Source organism: Chrysemys picta, chromosome 3 (genome assembly GCF_011386835.1).
Source record: "Chrysemys picta bellii isolate R12L10 chromosome 3, ASM1138683v2, whole genome shotgun sequence".
NCBI classification, from domain to species: domain Eukaryota; kingdom Metazoa; phylum Chordata; order Testudines; family Emydidae; genus Chrysemys; species Chrysemys picta.
In genome coordinates, this window is record NC_088793.1 from 2,270,485 (window position 1) to 2,292,290 (window position 21,806).

The window sequence follows — 21,806 nt, forward strand, 5'->3', positions numbered from 1 at the left end:
AGGCAGATTTGCAGGGCTGCACCCAGGGAAGGCATGTCTCAGCACTTCCTTCCCTGGTTGCAGTGATGCAAACCTGCCTTCTGCTTATTAGCAACTGCTGAATAATGGGAACTTTTTGCTGGCAACTGAGGGGTTGTCGCCAATAAGTAAGTGGTGTCAGAGGTTCTCTGAAAATGAGCTGAAAATAATATCTGAGGACAGGTGCACCCTCTCCCCACACCCGCTCCTTTTATACCTATTGTATTGTGGTTTTCTTTAGGCAGTTGGGATAGTTCATCATTACGAATAGCGTTTAGATTCTGTCACGATGAGTACTATAGGAACCTATCAGATGATTCCTCAATCATTCTCTTTCCTGTAGAACTTGGAGTCTAATTTTGAGCCAGCAAGTTGTCTGGGGCAGAAAGGCAAAAGGACAGTTGTGGAACGTGCTTTTTGAACCCTATGTGTGTCCCTAACTTAAGCCGTAATGAGAAATGTAGTCATCTTTGGTTTCTTCACCCTAACAGAAGCTATACTTCCTTCTCTCCTAGGCCAAAATGAGTCCCCTCTGAATCAATCTGATCCATTTCTTTAAGATCTTCCTCTCCTTGCAAGTGGAGGAGACTTGCTCACCATGCCTCCCTCCTCTTAGTCAGTTAGCTGTCCTTTGATTAGTGAGCTTCGTAGGTCTCCTTGCTAGATATACTGTACCCTAGGCTTGCCATCTTCTTGCAGGGTGCCTCTCTTGCAGGGTTCTGGGCCAAGAGAGGAGTCAAGGAACACTCAATGAAGTGTTCTGGGATACTTTTAGATGAAAGGTGCTAACAAATGTAAATGGCAACTCATTACTGGAGACACTATCAAGGCTGGCTGACCCATATTTTCTATTTAACAAACGTATATTTACTTTCACCCATTTCTCCTGAACTTAAGATGTTGTGGTTTGCCTGTCCAGCCAGTGCAACAGGAGGCTTACTAGAACACAAATTGCTACCTTGAGGCAACTCTGGAAAAACTTCCATAGTTCCTTCGTTACTACTTTCATCTTCAGCCATGGTTGAACTCTGTGCTATGCCAGTCTGCTCCCATATGAGTAACTCAGCTGGTAGTACAACGCCTCTGCTTAGAAATAAGCAGGGGCTGAGGTAAAGTACCATTGGCCCCATTAGTCTGTTAGCAGACTGCAAGGTTTCACTCAAGGAGCAGCCAGGTAGCTGTGTCCAGAGTTGATAGCGGTGTCAGAGCTTCTCTGAAAATAATATGAGGACAGGTGCCCCCTCTCCCCACACCTGCTCCTTTTATACATTCAGTCTCCACAAGCTTGGGTACTACTGACATCTGTTCCAAAAATGTGTATTGGTGCAGTGATGTACTTCCTCTGAAGGTCTTTTATGGATGGGGATGAGGGTTTATATTAATTATTAGATCATTGCTTTGCTTACGTTTTTAAAGGGGTCTCTCTCTCCTTTTTTTGGGTTGCAATCCAACTCCAGAAGGTAAGACTCACTGCTAATGTTCTAAAGCTACTATTGTATGTAAGCTTAATTGAACTTAATTCACAGCTGCATAATTAAGCCTTAATTAAGAAACCAACCAGCTTGCTTCATGCACAGGTCTATAAGCAGAGTTGTAGCTGTATAATTAGCGTTAAAGCTTTCACTAGTTGAATCTACCTTTTTGTGCATGCTGTTTGCATTAGCACGAGAGTGCAATGCAAATTTGAAATGTAATCTGCTTGTGAAGTTTGTGGAGGATGTCAATTAAGTTAACAGCATGCGAATGCTTAGTATCTTACAAATTAACATTAGAACTGTTTGTGAACCTGAAATGTGTGAGCAAAAGCTTGATTTGCATGATAGTGTATTTATGTGCACTTCTTTGTTTTGGTGATTTTGAAGGAGGGTTTCTTGTTCTGAGTGAAATAAGTTTAACGCATGCTTTATAACTTTGATTTTTTTAACATTCACAGCTTTTTCTGAATTGAAACTGTACATTCTAGAGTTTGGAAGTTAGTACAAACAGTATCAATTCTTAAGATGCCTCCATGCTCAGATATTCCAATAAATAGACAAATTAAACTGCATTTTTAATCAAATGGTGCACCTCAAGTTTTCTGTGTGCTCCAGTTGTGAATGTAAAAAATTGTATGGAGGGAAACTGAAAACCCTTTTCATATCTACGTAACTCAGATGCAAAAACACAGAGTAACGGATGGGAAATTAATTTAAAAAAATAAACAAAGCTAGCAGTATTCAAAAGCATAAACAGAAAAAAAATGCCAATTTGCAGTGATTATGTGTAATGAATGTATACATATTCATTACTCTGACATTTTATATTAAGGTTCCATTTATAAACAGTCAATGTTTAATAGATGTCCTAGTTAATTTAGTCCAACAGGTGAATAGGTTGCTTATAGCCATCTACAACACTTTCTGCAGATCTGTAATATATACTTCTCATGTCTGTAAGATGTTTATAACCTCTATTGTCTGTTATAAACCATTTCTAAATATAAAGTGTGGACTATTACTCCAATAAACAAATCCCCCCCGGGTTGAAATTTTCCATGGAGCCATGTTAGCGTTGCAAACATATACACGTTTAGAAACAAAAAACCATTTTGGGGCATGTTTCAACCAGAAACCTTGTTCACATATAACTCTGATGAACCACTTTTGTTGAAACTTGGTTTTCTTTAATCTCATTGAGATCATTGAGGCGTGTGTGAACATCAGGGATTTGTTAGGTCTCTGATTTAAATTTTTTAGAATGTTTAGTATACCTTAATCTAAACTAACAAAGATTTAAATTTGGTCACTCTTATAAAATATCAGGATGGCCATAACTCACCTGAACAGTCAAGTCGTTTAGAGGAATGAGCAGAGGGTTGAGAGCCCAGAACTCCTGAGTACTCTTTTTCTCATTTCTATTACTGACTGCCCTTAACAATCCTTTGCAGTTTGTCCTCCTGTAGCATATTATAAATGCTATTTAGTTAACCCTCACAGCAACCTCCCCCCCCAAAAGGTGAATATATTTATTTACATTTTTCAGATATAGAAGTTATCTTCTTATTATATTGGATGTTGACACTCTCTTCTTTGAATGAAGAATTATCTTTAAGTATCGGGGATAGCTGTGTTAGTCTGTATTCACAAAAACAACAAGGAGTCCAGTGGCATCTGAAGAAGTGATTTTTTTTTTACCCATGAAAGCTTATGCCCAAATAAATCTGTTAATCTTTAAGGTGCCACCAGACTCCTTGTTGTTTTTATCATTCTTTTCATTTATGAATTGGAGGAGGGGATAAGGAACATGTTAAATTTTCAGAAGATATTAAGTGAGGGAAATGTGGATATTTGAAGGCTACCAAATAAACTTCCAAGCTGATGCAGATAAGTCCAGTACACACTATGGTAGTTCAGGCATGAATGTTGGGGGGAAAGTGGTTATAAGTACCAATGGAAATTAGCAAATGAGTCAATGGAAGCGAATACATTCAGTATACAGCTATTCAGTGGGTATGATACACTTTGAAAGCAATAATCCTGAAGAGGACTGCAAGCAGAAATGTATTTAACATAGTGCCTAATATACATGGAGCTTCACAAACACACACACGATACCTGTCCAAAGAATTGATAAACATGGCATGTTGGGGAATAGTTAACACACGAGAATGAGTGTAGGCATACAGAAATAACGAATAACCTAGTAGCTGTGAGCAAGGCCCCAATGTTCTCTAAAATGATGTGGAAACTGCCATGGATAAAACACTAGCTTCTAGAAATGAAAAACTAGAGCACGTTGGCAACATTGTGTGCACACACAAGCAGCTACATACTCTTTCAGGCTGGGCATTGCACTTGGTACAGTTGCTAGATAAGGGTTGGTGTGCTGCGTTGGACTCAATTTCCTCAGGATGTTATGATACTTTATAGATGCTGATTAGGCGCTTCAGTTATTGTGTCCTATAAACTTTGGACAAGTAATCAGATGCACTTGTATACTGTTTCGCTTCCTGCTTGTTAATAAAGGTAGTTCAGGGTTGGCGCTGTGTGCTTGCCTCACTCTGCAGTGTCTCACCAAGGAAGCCTACAGGTGCTACAATGAAGGACAATAATGGGATAGCTGGAAAGTTCATCTAGGTTAACACTTTTAGACAGTTAAGATGACAGACACAGAAATGTTGTGAAGCTTTTTATTCTGTACTGAAGATCTTTCTGGATCTAGACACGATGCCTGAGCATACTGGATATGTAGATCAGGCTGACTAATCCTGTAAAGAATTATATATTGAAAGACTGGAGTAGTCCTTTGCTGCTAACAGTTCAGCAGGTAACAAAGTTACCATCCCTTTTGAGATTTGAGAAGTGAAACTTATGAGAACTATTGCATATGCCCACAGCATTAGTAAAGCCAAAAGGGTAGTTAGAGATGTAAGGTGTGATAGCCATTTTACAAACAAATCTGTTTCCAAAAGCTCTCCAGAAAACCTGTCCAGTTTCATAAGCCGAATTAGCCGACTGCAGAATCCATGGCTACATTTGTGACAGAACTCAGATCCTTGGTCTCAGTGCAGGAGTAACTGGATGAAATTCTATGGCCTGTGTTATATAGAAAGGACTAGATAATCTAGTGATCCTTTCTGTCCTTAAAATATAGGGCTTAGGACTTGGAGTCGGGAGACCTGGATTAAATTTCTGGCTCTATTACTGGCCTGCTATGTGAGTGGGGCAAGTCACTTCATGTATCTGTGCCTCTGTTTCCCCTCCCAGCCATTGTCTTATTTATACAGCCTGTAAATTCTCTAGGGCAGGGACGGTCTCTCATTATGTGTTAGCACAGTACCTAGCAGAATGGGGCCCCTGTTTCAATTGGGGCCTGTAGGCACTACAGCAGTATAAAAGTTCAATAATAATAAATCCTCACTGACTCTCCATTTTGTATACCATTTGTGTGTTGTCTTAACCTATACTGCAAGTTTTTGGGGAGTCTGTCTCTTCCTGTATGTTTGTACAACACCCAGCACAGTGGAACCCAGATCTGTTTGGGGACTCTGTATGCTACTGTAATAGACATCAATGATGATTAACTACTAAACTGTCTTATCTCTATAAGGTATAGCACTTAATATGTTTGTGTATAATTCTGGAGTGCACATGTGCGTGTACTGTCTTCTGCCCCAGATTTCCTCTCTCACCCCTATCCCAAATGGAGCCGGGGGCGGGAGGGAGGGGAAGGTACAAGGTGACGTTACTTCTACAAGGCTAATTTTGTTACTTTTATAGTAAAATTTATTCACTACAAATTAAAAGATGAAAAATGTATCTTATCTGGAATGTTGAATCAGTTTGCAGTTTTTGAGTAGTAAGTAGTTCCAGTATAGGAGTGGTGGGGGACTGGAAGATAGAAGCTTCTTACCAGTACTTAATTCTTGCATAGTGTTTTTCATATGTAGATCTCAAAATTGTTTATCATAAAGGGTAAGTATCATTATCTCTTTTTTACAGAAAAGATAAGTGACCTACTTGAGCTCACAGGCCTAATCTGTGGTAGCTTTGGGAATAGAAGCCAGGTCACTTGACTCCTTGTCTCATGCCCTATCCACCCAACTTTTCTGCCTGCAAATTTAGCAGTATGAAATGTAAATTGCATAGGGGAAAAGCAGGATTAGCAGGGAAAAACACTCATATGGGTCTCCCTGTTTCAGTTCTAGTGGCCCAGAATTAAGGATCCAAACACTTTATACTAGTTTTCTCAGTGGACAACATTTCATAGTTCCTCTCCCTTCCTTATCCCTCATCTCTTATTTCATTACAATGCATAATTACACACACACACAGCTTTTGGTATCTCTCCACCTGGCATTTTCTTTCTCTTGCTCTCTGCATCTAACTAGACTTTGTACTACTTTCTCCTACAGATTTTCTAATTTCACTGTTTGAAGATGAAGGATTTTAATAAACTAGGGTGTTTAAAAACAAAGCTGTCCATGGGTATGTTTACTTTGTTAGCTCAGGATTTGAAGAGCGGGTCTGAGGTGTTAAATTTGGCTGGAATTTCCCCCCCTGGACAGGGACAAGTGCCTATTGAATCGGTTCTAACATTACTTGAATGTTTACATTACTTCAGCTCCTCTGGGGCTGGATTCACTCCACCTCTGCATGCTTTACATATTAAAGGCCATGAGAGGCCATTAGTGTCTCACGCCTGTTTCTCAGCAAATGACTAATAGGACTAATATTGACCAAGTAAACATCATCTCTAGTAGTGTTCCTTCAACATTAGAGGCTAATCCTGTGCTTTTGTTTTCAGTGGGACTTCTCCTCTTGCATGTCTGAATGCTATGCTACATACAAACTCCCGTGGGGAAGAGGGCATTTTCTATAAGGTCCCAGGGAGAATGGGAGTTTACACACTGAAGGTAAGTGTCTCAGCTGGAGGAACTTAACTTAAGTGAACTTTTAGCCATTTTAATAAGTGTTGGATTGATAGTCCTGAAGAGTGAAATGCTCCTCAACCAATGATCCTCAACAGCATAAGCAATTGCAATAGAAGCAGCCGCAACGTGCCTCAAACCTGATGTTTAGAGACCATCTCCAAATGAGAAGGATGTTTAGTCTTCATGCTTCAGCAGTCTTTGCCTCTCTGCTGAGACTGCAAATATGGGGTGCCAACTCTTGCTAATGGTGATGTTAATTTGCTGATATCTATTCCTGTCCCCTAGGAACAGGACTGACACATTCACTGAATGTAGCCCATTTATAAGCTATCAAGTGGTAACTTTGTCACCATTAATCTGGATTTGTACCTAGAGCTGAAGAATTCCTTCTTCCATTACCAATTGACTCAAATGGTCCAGTCCCCCAGCTGGGGAACTTATTCAAAAGAGAAGCCTAGGGTTATTTTATTTTGAATGCCTCATTTGTAAACTATTAAAATCTTTATTTGAAATCTTATTTTCCAATAAAACTACTGAATAACCAGCTTCTGGCACTATAGATTTTTCCAGAGATTAAATGTGAAAACTCACTCACTGTGTTTAAAGAACAGGAGTACTTGTGGCACCTTAGAGACTAACACATTTATTAGAGCATAAGCTTTCGTGGGCTATAGCCCACTTCTTCGGATGCTGTAGTCCACGAAAGCTTATGCTCTAATAAATGTGTTGGTCTCTAAGGTGCCACAAGTACTCCTGTTCTTTTTGCGGATACAGACTAACACGGCTGCTACTCTGAAACCTGTCACTGTGTTTAATCACCTATATGTAACCAGAGAATGGCACCTGTGTGTAATGTACGGAAAGAAAATGTGTGGTGTTATGGGTGGACTTCAGTTTGCGGAAAATATGCTGGAGGTCTCATGCATCCATTAGTAAATCATCATTAGCGTTATTTAAAATTACAGATAATTTTCTAAACACAGAATATATTGCATTCTACATGAAGTAACTCTATTTTGGACATCATTATGGTAGGTAGGGATGAACTGATCATTGGACTGGAAGTTGGTGGTTACCTAGGGACCAGTGATCATGACCTGATTTACATTCAGTATAGGCAAACACAGGAGAGGCCCACCCAGGAAAATATATATATAGATATATATAGAGATAGATAGATATAGTTTTCAGAGTAGCAGCCGTGTTAGTCTGTATCCGCAAAAAGAACAGGAGTACTTGTGGCACCTTAGAGACTAACGAATTTATTTGAGCATAAGCTTTCTTGGGCTACAGCCCACTTCTTCGGATGCATAGACTGGAACATATATTAAGGAGATATACATACACATACAGAGAGCATGAACAGGTGGGAGTTGTCTTACCAACTCTGAGAGGCCAATTAAGTAAGAGAAAAAAAACCTTTTGAAGTGATAATCGAGATAGCCCAGTACAGACAGTTTGATAAGAAGTGTGAGAATACTTACATGGGGAGGTAGATTCAATGTTTGTAATGGCTCAACCATTCCCAGTCTCTGTTTAAACCTAAGTTGATTGTATCTAATTTGCATATCAATTCCAGCTCAGCAGTTTCTCGTTGGAGTCTGTTTTTGAGGCTTTTCTGTTGCAAAATTGCCACCTGCAGGTCTACTTGCCATTTTAAAGCTGTATGTGTGTGTGCGCATGCGCACACGTGTGTATATATATGCTTGGTGCTTTAAAATGGCAAGTTTCCTACAGCTGAGGAAAACTAACTTTTTCCTCCTGATCAATTTTGTTCATAAACAGAAAAATGTAATTGAGAATTGGGAGGAATTAAAGAAAAGTGTATTAGATGGCCCGAAAGTTACAATTACACGTTCAAGAAAAAGGACAACTTTAGCTAAGAGCCCATCATATTAGCAGGGAAAGTGAAGGCAGCAATTAGAAATAAAACAGCAATATATAACCAATTGAAAAAGGGGGAAGTAGATAGCAATCAATGTAAACTAAAAGTTCTTCTGGTGCTTGTCTATATCTAGCTATTTATAGAATATACATTACTCTTGGCACTCATGCACTTAAGATCAGACTCTTTTGGCAGCCACACATGTCCTTGTGCACCTGTACCAAGGACATAAAGGGCAGAGCAGCCCAACTGCTACTCAGTGCCTTCCTGTTATCCAAAACTGTGAGACAGGCCTGCTCAGTGTCCGCATCTTGATGCATCTCTTTTAGCTGGTCTATTCTTTTGTGAATATTAATCTTAGTTTAGGAATGGGTAGTTCTTATTCAAGTGATTACACATGTCCAGTCCATTTCAGTGTGTGCACACGCAGTGCACTGTTGGAGATTTTTTTCCTCAGCAGTACCCATCAGGATGGCACATGTGCCCTCTGCTGTCTCATGCCACTGCATATGGTATAAAGAGAAGAGCCTCCCCAACCCCACTCCTTCTTACCGATTGTGACAGTTGTTTGGGCGTGTTCTCTAACTACTGCAAGTTTCCCCTCTGTCTATCTGTATATAGTTGGTGCTAGTTTTCTTTAATAAAATGAAGGTTTTTCTATGCTCTTTGATTCCCTTTGGCTCTGGTTTTGGTGCTGTGGCATGCCTCATTCACCAGGTTCAAGACCTGTGAGTCCTGCAAGAAACTGATATGAGTGAGCAACCTCAGTCCAGTTGCTGCTTCAAAATCTTCAGGGTCTTTAAACAAAGAATCAAAAAAGACAAGGAGACTAGACTTAAATTTCTTATGATGGTCTTCCCTGCTCCCACCCTTGGAGCTCTTCTGCTTGGAGCCGGTGCAGGAAGGTTCCTCTTGTTTTGGTGGAATCCCAATGCAAGTCACCCTCTCTGAGAATGAGGAAGAGACACCAGAACATAGCTTCAAAGGACTCAGTATCCGGGCAATCAAGTTCCTAGGCACCTAAGTCCAGCAAGCTGAAAAAGATGGAGTGCACCCAAGGCAAAAATCTACTCATGCAATAAAGGGGACTGTGTGATTTTTTTGCTTCTTGATAACTACTATGGGGGATCAGAAGCACAGTTTGTGACTGGTTGGGTAGTTTAACTTCAGTGATACCCACCGGTCTTGGGAGTACCTGCTCTCCCTTTTGCAGCTTGCCCTGATCTTGGCATTTCCAGTGAGTGCTGCCCTAGGCACACTGGGTCATGCGGGGAGAAATCAATCCTGTCGCTGCTTCAAAGGATAGATTTTATAGGGGCCAGTCTTGGACTCTTCAGAAGTCAGGGCCTTCCACCTACAAACAAGATTCCAGACAATGTTGACCATTGTTTTAGACCTGAAAGCCTATCCTACCATGAAAGTGTGAGCTTGCCTCAGGCTTCTGGGGCATATGGCCTCATGCACTTATGTGGTTCGGCATGCAAGGCTTCATCTCAGCAAGCTGCAAGGGTGACTAGGTTGGTGTACTCCCCAGTTCTCCATCTCCCTTAATATCCTGTTGGATTGGATGTACTACTGTTGTATGTGAAGTTATGAGGTATTGCTGTGTGTGTTACTGAAATATGTTGGGAGATGCCCACAGCTGGCCTTTCAATAGCAACAAAGGAGCAGTTATTGCTGGCCAGACAGGCATTAATGGTCTATCAAGAAGAATCCACTATACTAAAGGCTTCTCAGAGAAGGCACGTATGCAGTGGGGCAGCCTCATCCCCACATCACAGCAAGGATCTTTCCAGCAGTTGGAAGGAAGCATAAAAGAGGGACAGTGGCATCATCCCTTGGCCTCTCTACCCCCCCTCCCCCCATTTCAACACCTGGAAGATCACCTGGAAGACAGAGACTTGAAACTAGGGAGATTGGTCCCAGGCTGGAAGGGATACAGACTAACACGGCTGCTACTCTGAAACCAGGCTGGAAGGGAGTTCAGTCTGAATATTGAGAACTATAACTGCCTGTAACATCTATTAGACACAGACAGATAAAATTAGAATTTAGACTGCTTTCCTATATTTATTTCTTAGGTAGCCAATTTTGATCTCTAAGCTTGCTACTTATAATCACTTAAAATCAATTTTTTGTAGTTAGTAAATCTGTTTTATATTTTACCTAAAACAGTGTGCTTTTGGTTGAAGTGCTTGGGGAATCTCAGCTCTGGTTAACAAGGGCTGTTGTACATGCACTACACCCCTTGTCAGAGTCACAAACTAATTAATGAGCTTGCACTGTCCAAGGGAATCTTGGGCAGTGTAAGCCAATGTATTTCTGGGATGATTGGCTGGTGCCTCTCTCTGTATGATAGCCAGCTGGATGGCTCTGGGAGCAGTCATGCAATTTATCTGGGTGTGGGGCTCCACATGCAGATGGCTGAGGGATCACAGCACCTGGAGGGATTTGCTGCTTGTCACTCGCATAGCTTTGTGAGACACACCTGAGGCTGGAGAGTTAAGGGGGCGCAGCGGTCCCACAGTTCCAGCTTGTACCCCAGGGATTTCTTCACAAATACTGGCACTACAAGTAGAGTCCATAGGGGCAGTAACAGACTATACAACAACCAGAGACTATCTGTACCAGTATAGATTTGACACTATGGTCAGCCTTGTTACTTAGATACAATCAAATCTCACACTTCTGTATAGACTTCCTTAATTATTGTCAAGAATGTGGCTTCCTGTATGTTCCTCATGCAGCATACCTCATTATACCGAAGTTGCATGCAAGATTGGCTCAGAAAGTATATGTTCCAAGCAGACCTTGTTTTGATATGCCTTTTCTAGGTCTACAAGATGTCCTGATGTCACTGGATTGGTGGAAAGATCCAAACAGTTTTTTACGGGTGTACTCTTCCCACCAGTCCTCTCAACAAAGACCATAGTGAGGCATGTCTCTCTTCTGGCATAGGGAGCAAACTTGGACCATCACCAAGCACAGCCCAATGAACTTGAGAAGAGAAGACTTCACATAAATATATTGTATCTTGGGTTTACAAAGGCTGTGCTGTGCTATGTTCCTTCCATTCATTGAGGGCAGGTTGTTCAAGGATTGTGTATGAGCAAGTAGGGCAGAGCACAATCCTAGGAAAGAGTTTTTAAAATGTATTAGGAAAAAAAAGAATCCTGACAAGGGTATTGGTTCATTACTAGATGGAAATGGTGTAGGATTATCAATCATAATGCATAAAAGGCAGAGGTGTTCAGTAAATATTCTGCATTTGGGGAAAACATAAGATGCAATCTCATCATATGTTGATAACACTCTTTTCATTCTATTAGTATCTCTGGAGGATGTTAAACAGAAGCTACTAAAGTTATTTGCAGTGTTGGTCACTGATTAAGAGTGATCTGGATGGCTTGGTATACTGGGAGCATGGAAACAATATGCATTTTAATATGGCTAAATTTATGTGTCTGGGGACAAAGAATGTAGGCCATACTTAAGAGGTACAGAACAGCTAATGCGAACCTGGGGTGCAGAAACAGGAGACTCTTGGGTAGGAATAGAGAGGTTATATTACCTCTCTATTTGGCACTGGTGCAATTGCTGCTGGAATACTGTGTCCAGTCTGATGCCCACAATTCAAAAAGGATGTTGATAAATTGGAGAGGGTTTAGAGAAGAGCCATGATTCAAGGATTAAAAACATACCTTGCAGTGAGAGATTGACCTCCTTCAATCTATCACTTAAAGAGATGGTTAAGGGGTGCTTTGATTACACTCTCAGTTGCTAATTGGGGAACAAGTATTTAATAATAGGCTCTTCAGTGTAGCAGAGAGAGGTCTAACACGATCCAGTGGCTGGAAGTTGGAGCTTGACAAATTCAAACTGGAAATAAGGTGTAAATTTTTAAAGGTGAGAGTAATTATTGGAGCGGTTTACCAAGGGTTGTGGTGGATTCTCCATCACTGATAACTTTTAAATCAAGAGTGGATGTTTTTCTAAAACAGGAGTAGGCAAACTATGCCCCGCGGGCCGGATCTGGCCCATCAGGGCTTTGGATCCAGCCCACGGGATTGCCACCCCCCACGGGGAACCACAGTCAACGGGAGCTTTGGGAGAGGTACCCGCAAGTGAGGGCAGTGCACGGAGCCCTCTGCCACCCCCTCCCCCAGGGGCCGCACGGACATGGTGCCGGCCGCTTCCAGGAGCAGCGTGGGGGCAGGGCAGGCGGGCAGGGAGCCTGTCTTAGCCCCACTGCGCGCCGCTGCCAGCCCGGAGCCACTCAAGGTAAGTGGTGCCGGGCCAGAGCCCGCACCCTGAACCCCTCCTGCACCCTGCACACCAACCCCCTGCCCTGAACCCCCTGCTGCACCCCGCATCCCTCCTGAATCCCAACCCCCTGCCCTGAGCCCCTTCCTGCACACCGCACTCCTTCTGCACCCCAACCCCCTGCCCTGAGCCTCCTGCTGCACCCTGCACCCCTCCTGCCCTGACCCCCAACCTCCTGCCCTGAGCCCCCTCCCGCACGCCACACCCCCTAACCTGAGCTGCCTCGTACACCCCGGACCCCTCGTGCACCCTAACCCCTTGCCCTGAGCCCCTTTCTGCACACCGCACCCCCTCCCACACCCGCACTCCTTCCTGCACCCTAAGCCTCTGCCCCAGCCCTACATTCATGGCCCTGCATGCAATTTCCCCACCCAGATGTGGCCCTCGGGCCAAAAAGTTTGCCCACCCCATTCTAGAATTTGTTCTAGAAATTACTTTGGGGAAGTTCTCTGGCCTGTGCAATACAGAAGGTCCGACTGGATCAGGGGTGGGCAATAATTTTCACAGGGGGGCCACTCCACATATTTTGGTAAGTCGTCATGGGCCGCACATTTCTACTCTATTAATGGAGGGGGCGCGGGGTCTGGGAGGGAGTTTGGTGCAGGATGGGGCTTCGGGCTGGGGCAGGGGATTGGGGTGCAGGAGGGGGTTCTGACCTGGGGCAGGGGGTTGGGGTGCAGGAAGGAGATCGAGGTGCAGGCTCCCGGCTGGCGGCACAGTGGGGGAGGAGGGCAGCAGGTCTCTGTGCGCTGCCCATGCCCGCAAGCACTGCCCCCCACAGTGAGGATGATGCTGGGGGAAGCACGCGGAGCCCTCCCCCTCCCCTACCCCAACGCCAGGGGCGCACAGAGACATACCAGCAGCAGCCGGACGCTTCTGGAAGCGGCATGGGGCCACAGCAGGCAGGCAGTCTGCCTGAGTGCCTTGCTGTGCTGTGGGACTTTTAGCAGCCCAGAGATTGCGAGGGGGGCAGCCAAAGAGCCTGGTGGGCCGGATAAAATGTTAGATGGACTGGATCTGGCCCATGGGCCATATTTTGCCCACCCCTGGACTAGCTGATTACAATGGTCCTTTCTGGCCCATGGAATCTATGAATCCCTGTTATGTCAGGAAGCAGTTAAACTGTGAACTGGTTCAGCCATCACCAGGTATTTCTCATGGTGATTCATCTCCCGGGTATAGAAAATGCTCTGGTACACAGCCTGTGTAGCTATAGAGCAGGACGCCAGAGCAGATAAGGAGGCGACTCCACAAATGAATATTTCATAATGTTCTCCAGTTCAGGCAGTTATGCTTCCTCCACTTTCTGTGGTTGATGTCCTGAATTCCAGGACTCATTGAAATGTATTGCAGACTCCCTACAGCTCCCCTTGGGACACTACTCAAAGAAGAAGAGTTGACTCATTTTGCACAGTAACTGGAGTTCTTTGAGATGTGTGTGTGGATGCTCCACTATCCACCATCCTTCCCCTCTGCTTTGGAATTTTTTCTGTGGGACTTGGCAATGAAGAGGGAACTGAGGGCGATTCATTTGGGCAGCCCTGGTGCATGTGTTGGCTGACTGGGTACTAACCGCCAAATAGCTCTGATCAAAGGCGCATAAGGCTCAAGCACGCCTGAAACGGAGCACTCATAGGGGGACACATCTCGAACAACTCCAGTTCCTGCACAAGGTGCATACGCTCTCCGTCTTAGAAATGTTATGGAGGAAGAAGCATCAAGATCTGTACATAGCCTGGATGTGTGGCACAAGAGATGCAACTCATACTTGCCCCTCTCCCCTATTAGAGATTTAATTCCTAGGTATTAAATACAGATCTCTTAGGTTTTTCTGTATCATTGCAGTATACAAAGTGCTAATACTATTACCTACCACACTTATGTTCCTGCAAAATTGAGTATTCTGAAGGCCAATATTTTTGTCTGCTCTTTATATAGACCCTCAACAGGATTTTAAAAGATCTCGAGATCTGTAGGTGGTCTCCATCTCCACTTATATTTATCCAAAGTTCATTGCCAATGATTCGGACCAGAGTAATGTCCAGTCTTACTGACTGATGCAATCTTTCATTTAGACATCCATCTTTAGTTTTCCCAGTCAGTATTTAGACAGTTGACATCTGTTATTACCACTTCACAGGCCATATTACAGACACTTATCTAAACAAATGTTTCTTTGTTGACCTATTTATTCTGAGACATCTGTCTGATTTCATTGTCTTGTCACCACAAAATGTGCAAAATAATGCTCTTAAACGTCAAGATCCCAGCCTAAGTTTGCAGGACTGGTAGCTATCAAACCAGCTTTTTCTTGTAAACTAAGTGCAATTCATTTGGAGTCACTGAGACAAAATAAATATGGGATGCCATTTTTAATTACCTTTTACAGTAGAATACGTTTTGTTTGCTCAATTGGTTATAAGGAAGAAAAGTGTGTGATCAAAGATTAGGGTTGGACGATACCTCAGGAGGTATCTAGTCCAATCCCCTGCTCAAAGCAGGACCAACACCAACTAAATCATCCCAGCCAAGGCTTTGTCAAGCCGGGCCTTAAAAACCTCTAAGGATGGAGATTCCACCACCTCCCTAGGCAACCCATTCCAGTGCTTCACCACCCTGCTAGTGAAATAGTGTTTCCTAATATCCAACCTAGACCACCCCCACTGCAACTTGAGACCATTGCTCCTTGTTCTGTCATCTGCCACCACTGAGAACAGCCGAGCTCCATCCCCTTTGGAACCCCCCCCCTTTCTAAAGTCAAGATATATCATATCCACTGCATTCTCCATATCCACAGAGCCAGTTATCTCATCATAGAAGGCAATCAGGTTGGTCAGGCATGACTTGCCCTTGGTGAATCCATGTTGACTGTTCCCGATCACCTTCCTCTCCTCTAAGTGCTTCAGAATGGATTCCTTGAGGACCTGCTCCATGATTTTGCTGGGGACTGAAGTGAGGCTGAAGTGATGTGATGTGCAAAAGAAGGTGGTTCTGTAGTTTGGAGTGCATGCCTGCCCTGAAGAGAGCGCTTTGGAGAAGGAAAATATAATAGATGGCTGAAAGAGTCTCATTGTGTGTATATTACAGGAAATTATAAACTGACTTGGTGCATGGGAGTTTCTAGAGTATGATGGGCCCACAGCACAGATTGGGCAGCCCACCAGGAGAGTATGGTGAAGAACTTTCACCAAGAATAAAGCAAAAGGGAACAAGAGGAGGCACTGTTGGAAGGACATGCTCATTGCTAGCAAGTTGCCTGTGGGCTTCTTCTGCCTCATGGGGACTGCTGTCTTAAGAAGCAAAGAGCATCCAGATTTTGCACCAGTTGTTTAGTGTGTTCCAGATTATTCTGTGGTTGTCACTTTGCGCCCCACACACAAATGTTTCTTTTTCCCAGAACAGAAGACTTGAGAGAGATTTTGAAAATAGGTAATTTGTAATAGTTTGGCTTGTCTTGGGTGACTGTAAATTATCTATCTTAACGTTACTGATATAATGAAGCTTTAATGGAGGGACACCGTAGTCTGACAGCATCTTGATCGACTTGGTTGCTCTATTCAGGGACAACACAGCTGACCGCAATCCAAGGAGAGAGCCAGAAAAGGTGCCCTAAAAATTGCTCATCCCGAACAGACCTGACTAGCGTACTGCGGCTGGAGGTTGTTTCATCAGGTGGTTGGAATTCAAACAAGCCTCAAAGTTTCTGTTTTTGACTCAGTGTTGCAACATGGAATATTTGTATATGTCTTGATCATCGAAACTGATCATCCTGCCCGGCAGACTGGTGCTCAAGAGCTTGAAAGATGATGTATCACCATTGTGGCACTGAGCGAGATGCAACTTGCTGAAGAGGGTCAACTGACTGAGGAGAGGGCTGGGTACACGTTCTCTGCTGAAAGGGATGCCCACCAAACCAGCCGCATGACACAGGAGCCAACTTTGCAATCAGAATTTTGTCTGTCTTGTTTGGCGATCCTGTCTATCAATGTAAACGACAAACAGGTGAAGCTCCAACTGCCCCTGAGAGGTGGATGTTACGCTTCACTGATCAGTGCTTATGCACTGACAATGACTAACTCGGAGGGTACCGAACAATTTTATTCTGAACAAAATGATCTGATACAATTGACTCCCTTTGAAGACTGCCTCATTACTTTAGACTTTAATGCTTCTGTTGGCTGTGGTGATTCTGCATGGCGTGGCGTACTTGGAAAACATGGTATTAGCAACATGAACAGCAGTGGCCTACTTCTGCTGATGACATGGGTCAAGCACCATATTATAGAATCATAGGGTTAGAAGGGACCACAAGGGTCAAACACTGTCTTCCGACTCCTCAACAAATGCAAAACAATCTGGATGCACCCTCACTCAGATCATTGGCATTTGTGTTGGTCCGACAGTGCGATCTGAGATGTGTGCATAACTTAAGTATTATGTAGAGCTGCTTCTTGGACTGATCACCGTATTGTTCAGTCAAAGCTTTCTCTCTCTATTCAGCTGAAAACATTAAAAAATATATATATATATAAAAAAAACAGTCACTTAAACAGGTAAATATTGCTCAGCTGAAATCTGTCAATCTCAGAATAATTTTCAACACAGCTAATTTCTGCTAACAATCTGTGATGACATCTGTCAAATAAGTATCCGTGCGTGACACAATTTATAACACCATTGTGGATTGTACTGGGTGTGTGAAATACCATTATGCAGACTGGTTTGATAATGATCTTGAAATAGTGAATCTCCTGGATGTCAGGTGACAAGTGCCTGCCGAGCCCTTAGCTGACCCGCTCTGAGTCGAAAAAGGCCAGATATAGGGCAGCTTGCAGCATGTTCCAGTGCAAAGTCTGCTAAATGCAAAATATGTGGCTTGACTGTAAAGCAGATGAACTACAGATCCTTGCTGATAAACATGGCCCCAAAGGTTCCTGTCATGTAGTCAAAGCTGTGCAAAGCCCTACCTGATCTGCCTTGACAGCACTAACGAGTGCTGATGGTGAATCGCTAATCACATATTGCACTGCCATCCACCAGTGGTGGCGTGAATATTTTAGAAAACTACTTAATCGTTTATTTACTGTTTCTCATGAGTTGCTAGATATTGTCCACATCTGTTGCACTTGCTGATCCACCCACATGAGCTGAGGTGTTAAAGGCTGTTCAGATGATAATGAAAAGTACCAAAACTCCAGGTCCCGATGCCTTTTCAGTTTTCAAACATGAAAGAAATCGTCTCATTGATAAGCTTTCTGAATTTTTCTTTCATGTCTGTCTTCAAGAAATCCTATCGCAAGAACTGAAAGATTCCAACATAGTCACTAGCTATAAGCATAAAGGCTCAAAGAGTGTCGGTGGTAATGCCCATATCCTTTCTTTGCTCTCCATGGCTGGCAAGATTCTTGCACGGATTCTCCTGAACTGACTCCTGACCCGAGTCGTCAACAACATTCTGTCAGTCACAGTGCGGCTTTTGTGCTCAGGGGAGCACTACTGACGCAATTTTCATCATTTGACAATTACAGGGAAAATGTTGCAAAAAGATGTTAACAATCATAAAAATCCACACCAGAAGAATCCCCAAACCTGTTGGAACCAACTAGCATCCGTGTGGTAATCCAGGCCAAAAATATATATATATATGGTCATCACTAGAGGGCAGTCTGTGTGTGGTGGAGAGGAACTTTTACTGCCTGTGCGGTAACAGTTGTGTGGGTAGACAGGACTTCGGTCTGCAGGGCTGTCATTCTGGTAGCTCTTGTCAGCACGAGAACACAGATGCGCCCACACCACGCGCACACGCTGATAATTCAGTGAACTTGACATTTGTTTTTACAAGGGACTTCGAGAGCTGCCAGTTCCACTTCTGCATCAGACTATGTCAATATATTACTGGTCATTATGGACTTGCTCCAAAGCCCACTGAAGTCAGTTGGACTCTTTCCATTGAGCTCAGTGGGCTTTGGATCAGGCCCTATGTCCTCTTCAATAAAGGAACTTTCTCCCTTACCCCGGCAGTTAGGCTTTCAGCTTAAAACACAATCCTGCCATGAAGCTCAGAAACCCTAGTTTGCCTTTCAAACATTTAATGTTGTTGTTTTATTTGTATCTGTATTTCATTAGCCCCTCGGCGCTCGAATCATGGACCAGCATCGCATTGTGCTAGGTGCTGAACCAAACACAATAGAAAGACAGTCCCGGCTCCTAAGAACTTTCAATCTAAGTATAAGGCAAGAGCCAACAGATGGAAACAAGGAGACGATACCGGGCAGTCTGATAAGCAGTGGTCTTAGCACGCCGGCTGCCCAAACCATTGTAAACAGGCATCCCTGCAAAGGAGAGTTTGGAGGAGGGATTTAAAGGAGCACAATGAGGTGGCGTTGTGGATATTTGAGGCGCTTCTGCCAAGTGTAAGAGGCAGCCTAGGAGACTACATGAAAGGTGGTTGTTTAAAAATCGAAGTGGGCAATGAAGGCTGGCATCAGTGTTTGATTGGAGGTGGGAGTTGACATCTGGATAGGTAGGAATATGGATTTTAAAAAACAGTCCCATGCAAAATGGCCCCTCTCCCCCCTGAAAAAATTCTGCTAAATCCCCCATCTTAATCAATTACTTTTTATGGCTCATCCACTATCCTCCTCTAAGTTATCTCTTTGGATTCTAAGCTCATCAGGGGAAGGGATAATGTCATCTTCCTAGTTGTTTGTAAAGCGCTTTGCACACTTTTGATGGTATATAAATAATAACAAAATGGTTATATTGTGTGGTTTCAGTCAGTTGTGCTTGGGTGGTGGAGGAAGGTTTATTAACCTATGCTAGGTGCTTTCAAACAGACAAAGAATGGCCCCTTTCTCGGGGAAGTTCACAGTCTAAGGCCAGACCTAGTGGTTAGGGAGCAGGAGTACAACACACAAAGAACTTGTTCAAGAGGGGCTTACATCTGGAGAAGGCAGGTGCTGTGCACATGAGCTCAGAAAGGGCAGTGTGAGAGGAAGTACAGAGAGTTGTACAGGAAGCCAACAAATAGTTAAGGGTAATGTTGTTGGCGAGCAAAGTGGGTAGGTGGGGATGTTGGAATCAGACGGGACAGCTATGCAAGGAAGGGCAGAGCAATTGTACACGGTGACAGGAAAATATAAAGGGATGACATGATGAAAATGACTGGCAAGACAGAGGAGTTTAGTGGCAGCATTATATATGAACTGTTATAGGGCAATGTGGGTGTGTGAGAAGCCAGAGAAGAGGATGGTCTCTGACGTCACTCTGCTGCATAGAAGAAACCATTGTCAGTGCTTAGTAAATAATACTGAAACTCTTTTCCTTTGAGGTTCTTTTGGTTTCCCATGAATTTTATATGGAATTGGAATAGGTCACGTTGACTTGGCCTGTTTGTCTTTCATTTGCAGAAGGATGTTCCAGACGGATTAAAAGAGCTGTCTGAATGCTCAGAAGAGAGCAGTGACGCGCAGTCAGACTCTCAAAGCTCAGAGAGCAGCAGCAGCAGTAGTAGCAGTGATGGGAGCAGTAACAAAGAAAGGAAGAAAAGCAGATGGAAAAGGAAAGGTAATTTGCCCCTTCAGAAGTGACTTTGCCATGTGCTAGGCCTAAAAGCGTCTGCAAAAAGCACTGAGACTGTTACAGATCGCCTGTTGCTTGCTAAAGAAAAACTACATGAAAAGCATGCTTTCCCCTATCTTGTTCATGACTGAGCTCATCAGATGAAGGAATGTTTCCTTCATGTTGCACCATGCTCAAGATAGCATTTCCTGGAAAGGCATCTGCATGTAGCAGTTTGTGTTTGGGAACTCCGTCTGAGTCACAGGCTAGTATGTTACTTTACAAGCCCAGACCATAGCAGATATACAATGCCTTTAAATTCTGGCCTCACTGGGTGAGACGGGGGAATTCCAGCTGCCGGTGAGCGGTAATGCTGGTGAGTAGTGGTGGGGCTGAAAATTGTCCTGCTTACCAGTCCAAAAAGCATTTGGACTGGTCCTGGTGCAGTGTTAGGGGCGCTGGAACAATTTTTATAGTGGTGGGGTGCTGAGAGCCATTAAACCAAACTATAAACCCTGTATTATGATGGAATCCTCTTCAAGCCCAGGGGTGCAGCAGTACCCCCCGCAGCCCTCGTTCCAGCACCCATGTGCAGTGTTTTTCTGTCTTTCCATGTCCCATGATACTGGACCACATTTAAAGCTTGGACATTGCCTAATTTATGATGTGTGCAATATTTTGTTGAATATTGATTTATGTACCTCATCAGTAATTACACACAAATTAAAGAAAACTTAAATGTCCCTTGACTGTCATTTTCTCTCCCAGCAAAGTCTGAGAAATCATTGGAGTCCAATGTTGCTGGTGATATCACAAGCAATTCCTGTTTCCACTGTCAAGAGCAGCTACAATGGCTCAATGAAGATGAGTGGAGGAAATATCCTGTTTCACCATCTGTTTTCTCCTAAACCTGATATTTTCTCCACTTCATGGAGCCATTGCAGCTCCCACTGTATACTGAAATATGCCATGTTCTGGCATCAGAAGCAGCAGAGACTGTATATTGTGGTAGTGTCTAGAGCTCTCATCCAGGTTGAGGCTCCAGTGTGCTAAGCACCGTACAAGCATTTGGTAAATGATACTCGATGCCCCAAAGAGTCTGCATCTAAAAATGTGAGGTGGGGGGACGGAAGGGTAGGACGGGGTAACAAAAATAGAATTTTTTAGCTCAGACGAACTTTGTGTGCAGTTCTCAGGCAATCAGCGTTCTGATCACAGCTACCCACCTGCCTAGTCTGTTCAGGGAAGCTGGTCCTGCTTAGTGGTGTGGGCCATGTGTTACTCTTGAGTCTGTGCTATTTCCCCAAATAATGCCACCTCTCCATTTTCTGTCCAAGCGAAGTGAAATGCAGAAAGATAACCAATAAGAGTTTTTTTTAAAATGCAATTTTAAATAAAAAAGGATGTGTTAATAACCGAGGTGAGGATTGCTTTTGAAAGACCGCTTTTCATCTGTCTTTTTAAATAGAGTTTTTGGTTCCATTTGCTGTTCATATCCAACACATCATTTCCCCCTCCTTCCTTTTCTTTCTTCACTCCCATGTTATGCACCCTTATTTTACAATATTCTTTTCTCATCCTCAACGTGTGATTGCATTCTAGATACTG

The 21,806-nt window shown here is 43.4% G+C and overlaps 1 protein-coding gene across 21 annotated transcripts in view; it reads left to right on the forward strand.

Annotated features, from left to right (window-relative positions):
* ASXL2 (ASXL transcriptional regulator 2) overlaps positions 1 to 21,806 on the forward strand; it is a 244,375-nt gene that overhangs the window by 86,262 nt on the left and 136,307 nt on the right. For all 21 annotated transcript variants that reach the window (XM_065590048.1, XM_065590057.1, XM_065590059.1 and 18 more), the window contains 2 exons: positions 6,304 to 6,412; positions 20,048 to 20,204. In XM_065590048.1, the coding sequence (XP_065446120.1) occupies positions 6,304 to 6,412; positions 20,048 to 20,204 (266 nt within the window). The remainder of the gene's footprint in view (positions 1 to 6,303; positions 6,413 to 20,047; positions 20,205 to 21,806) is intronic.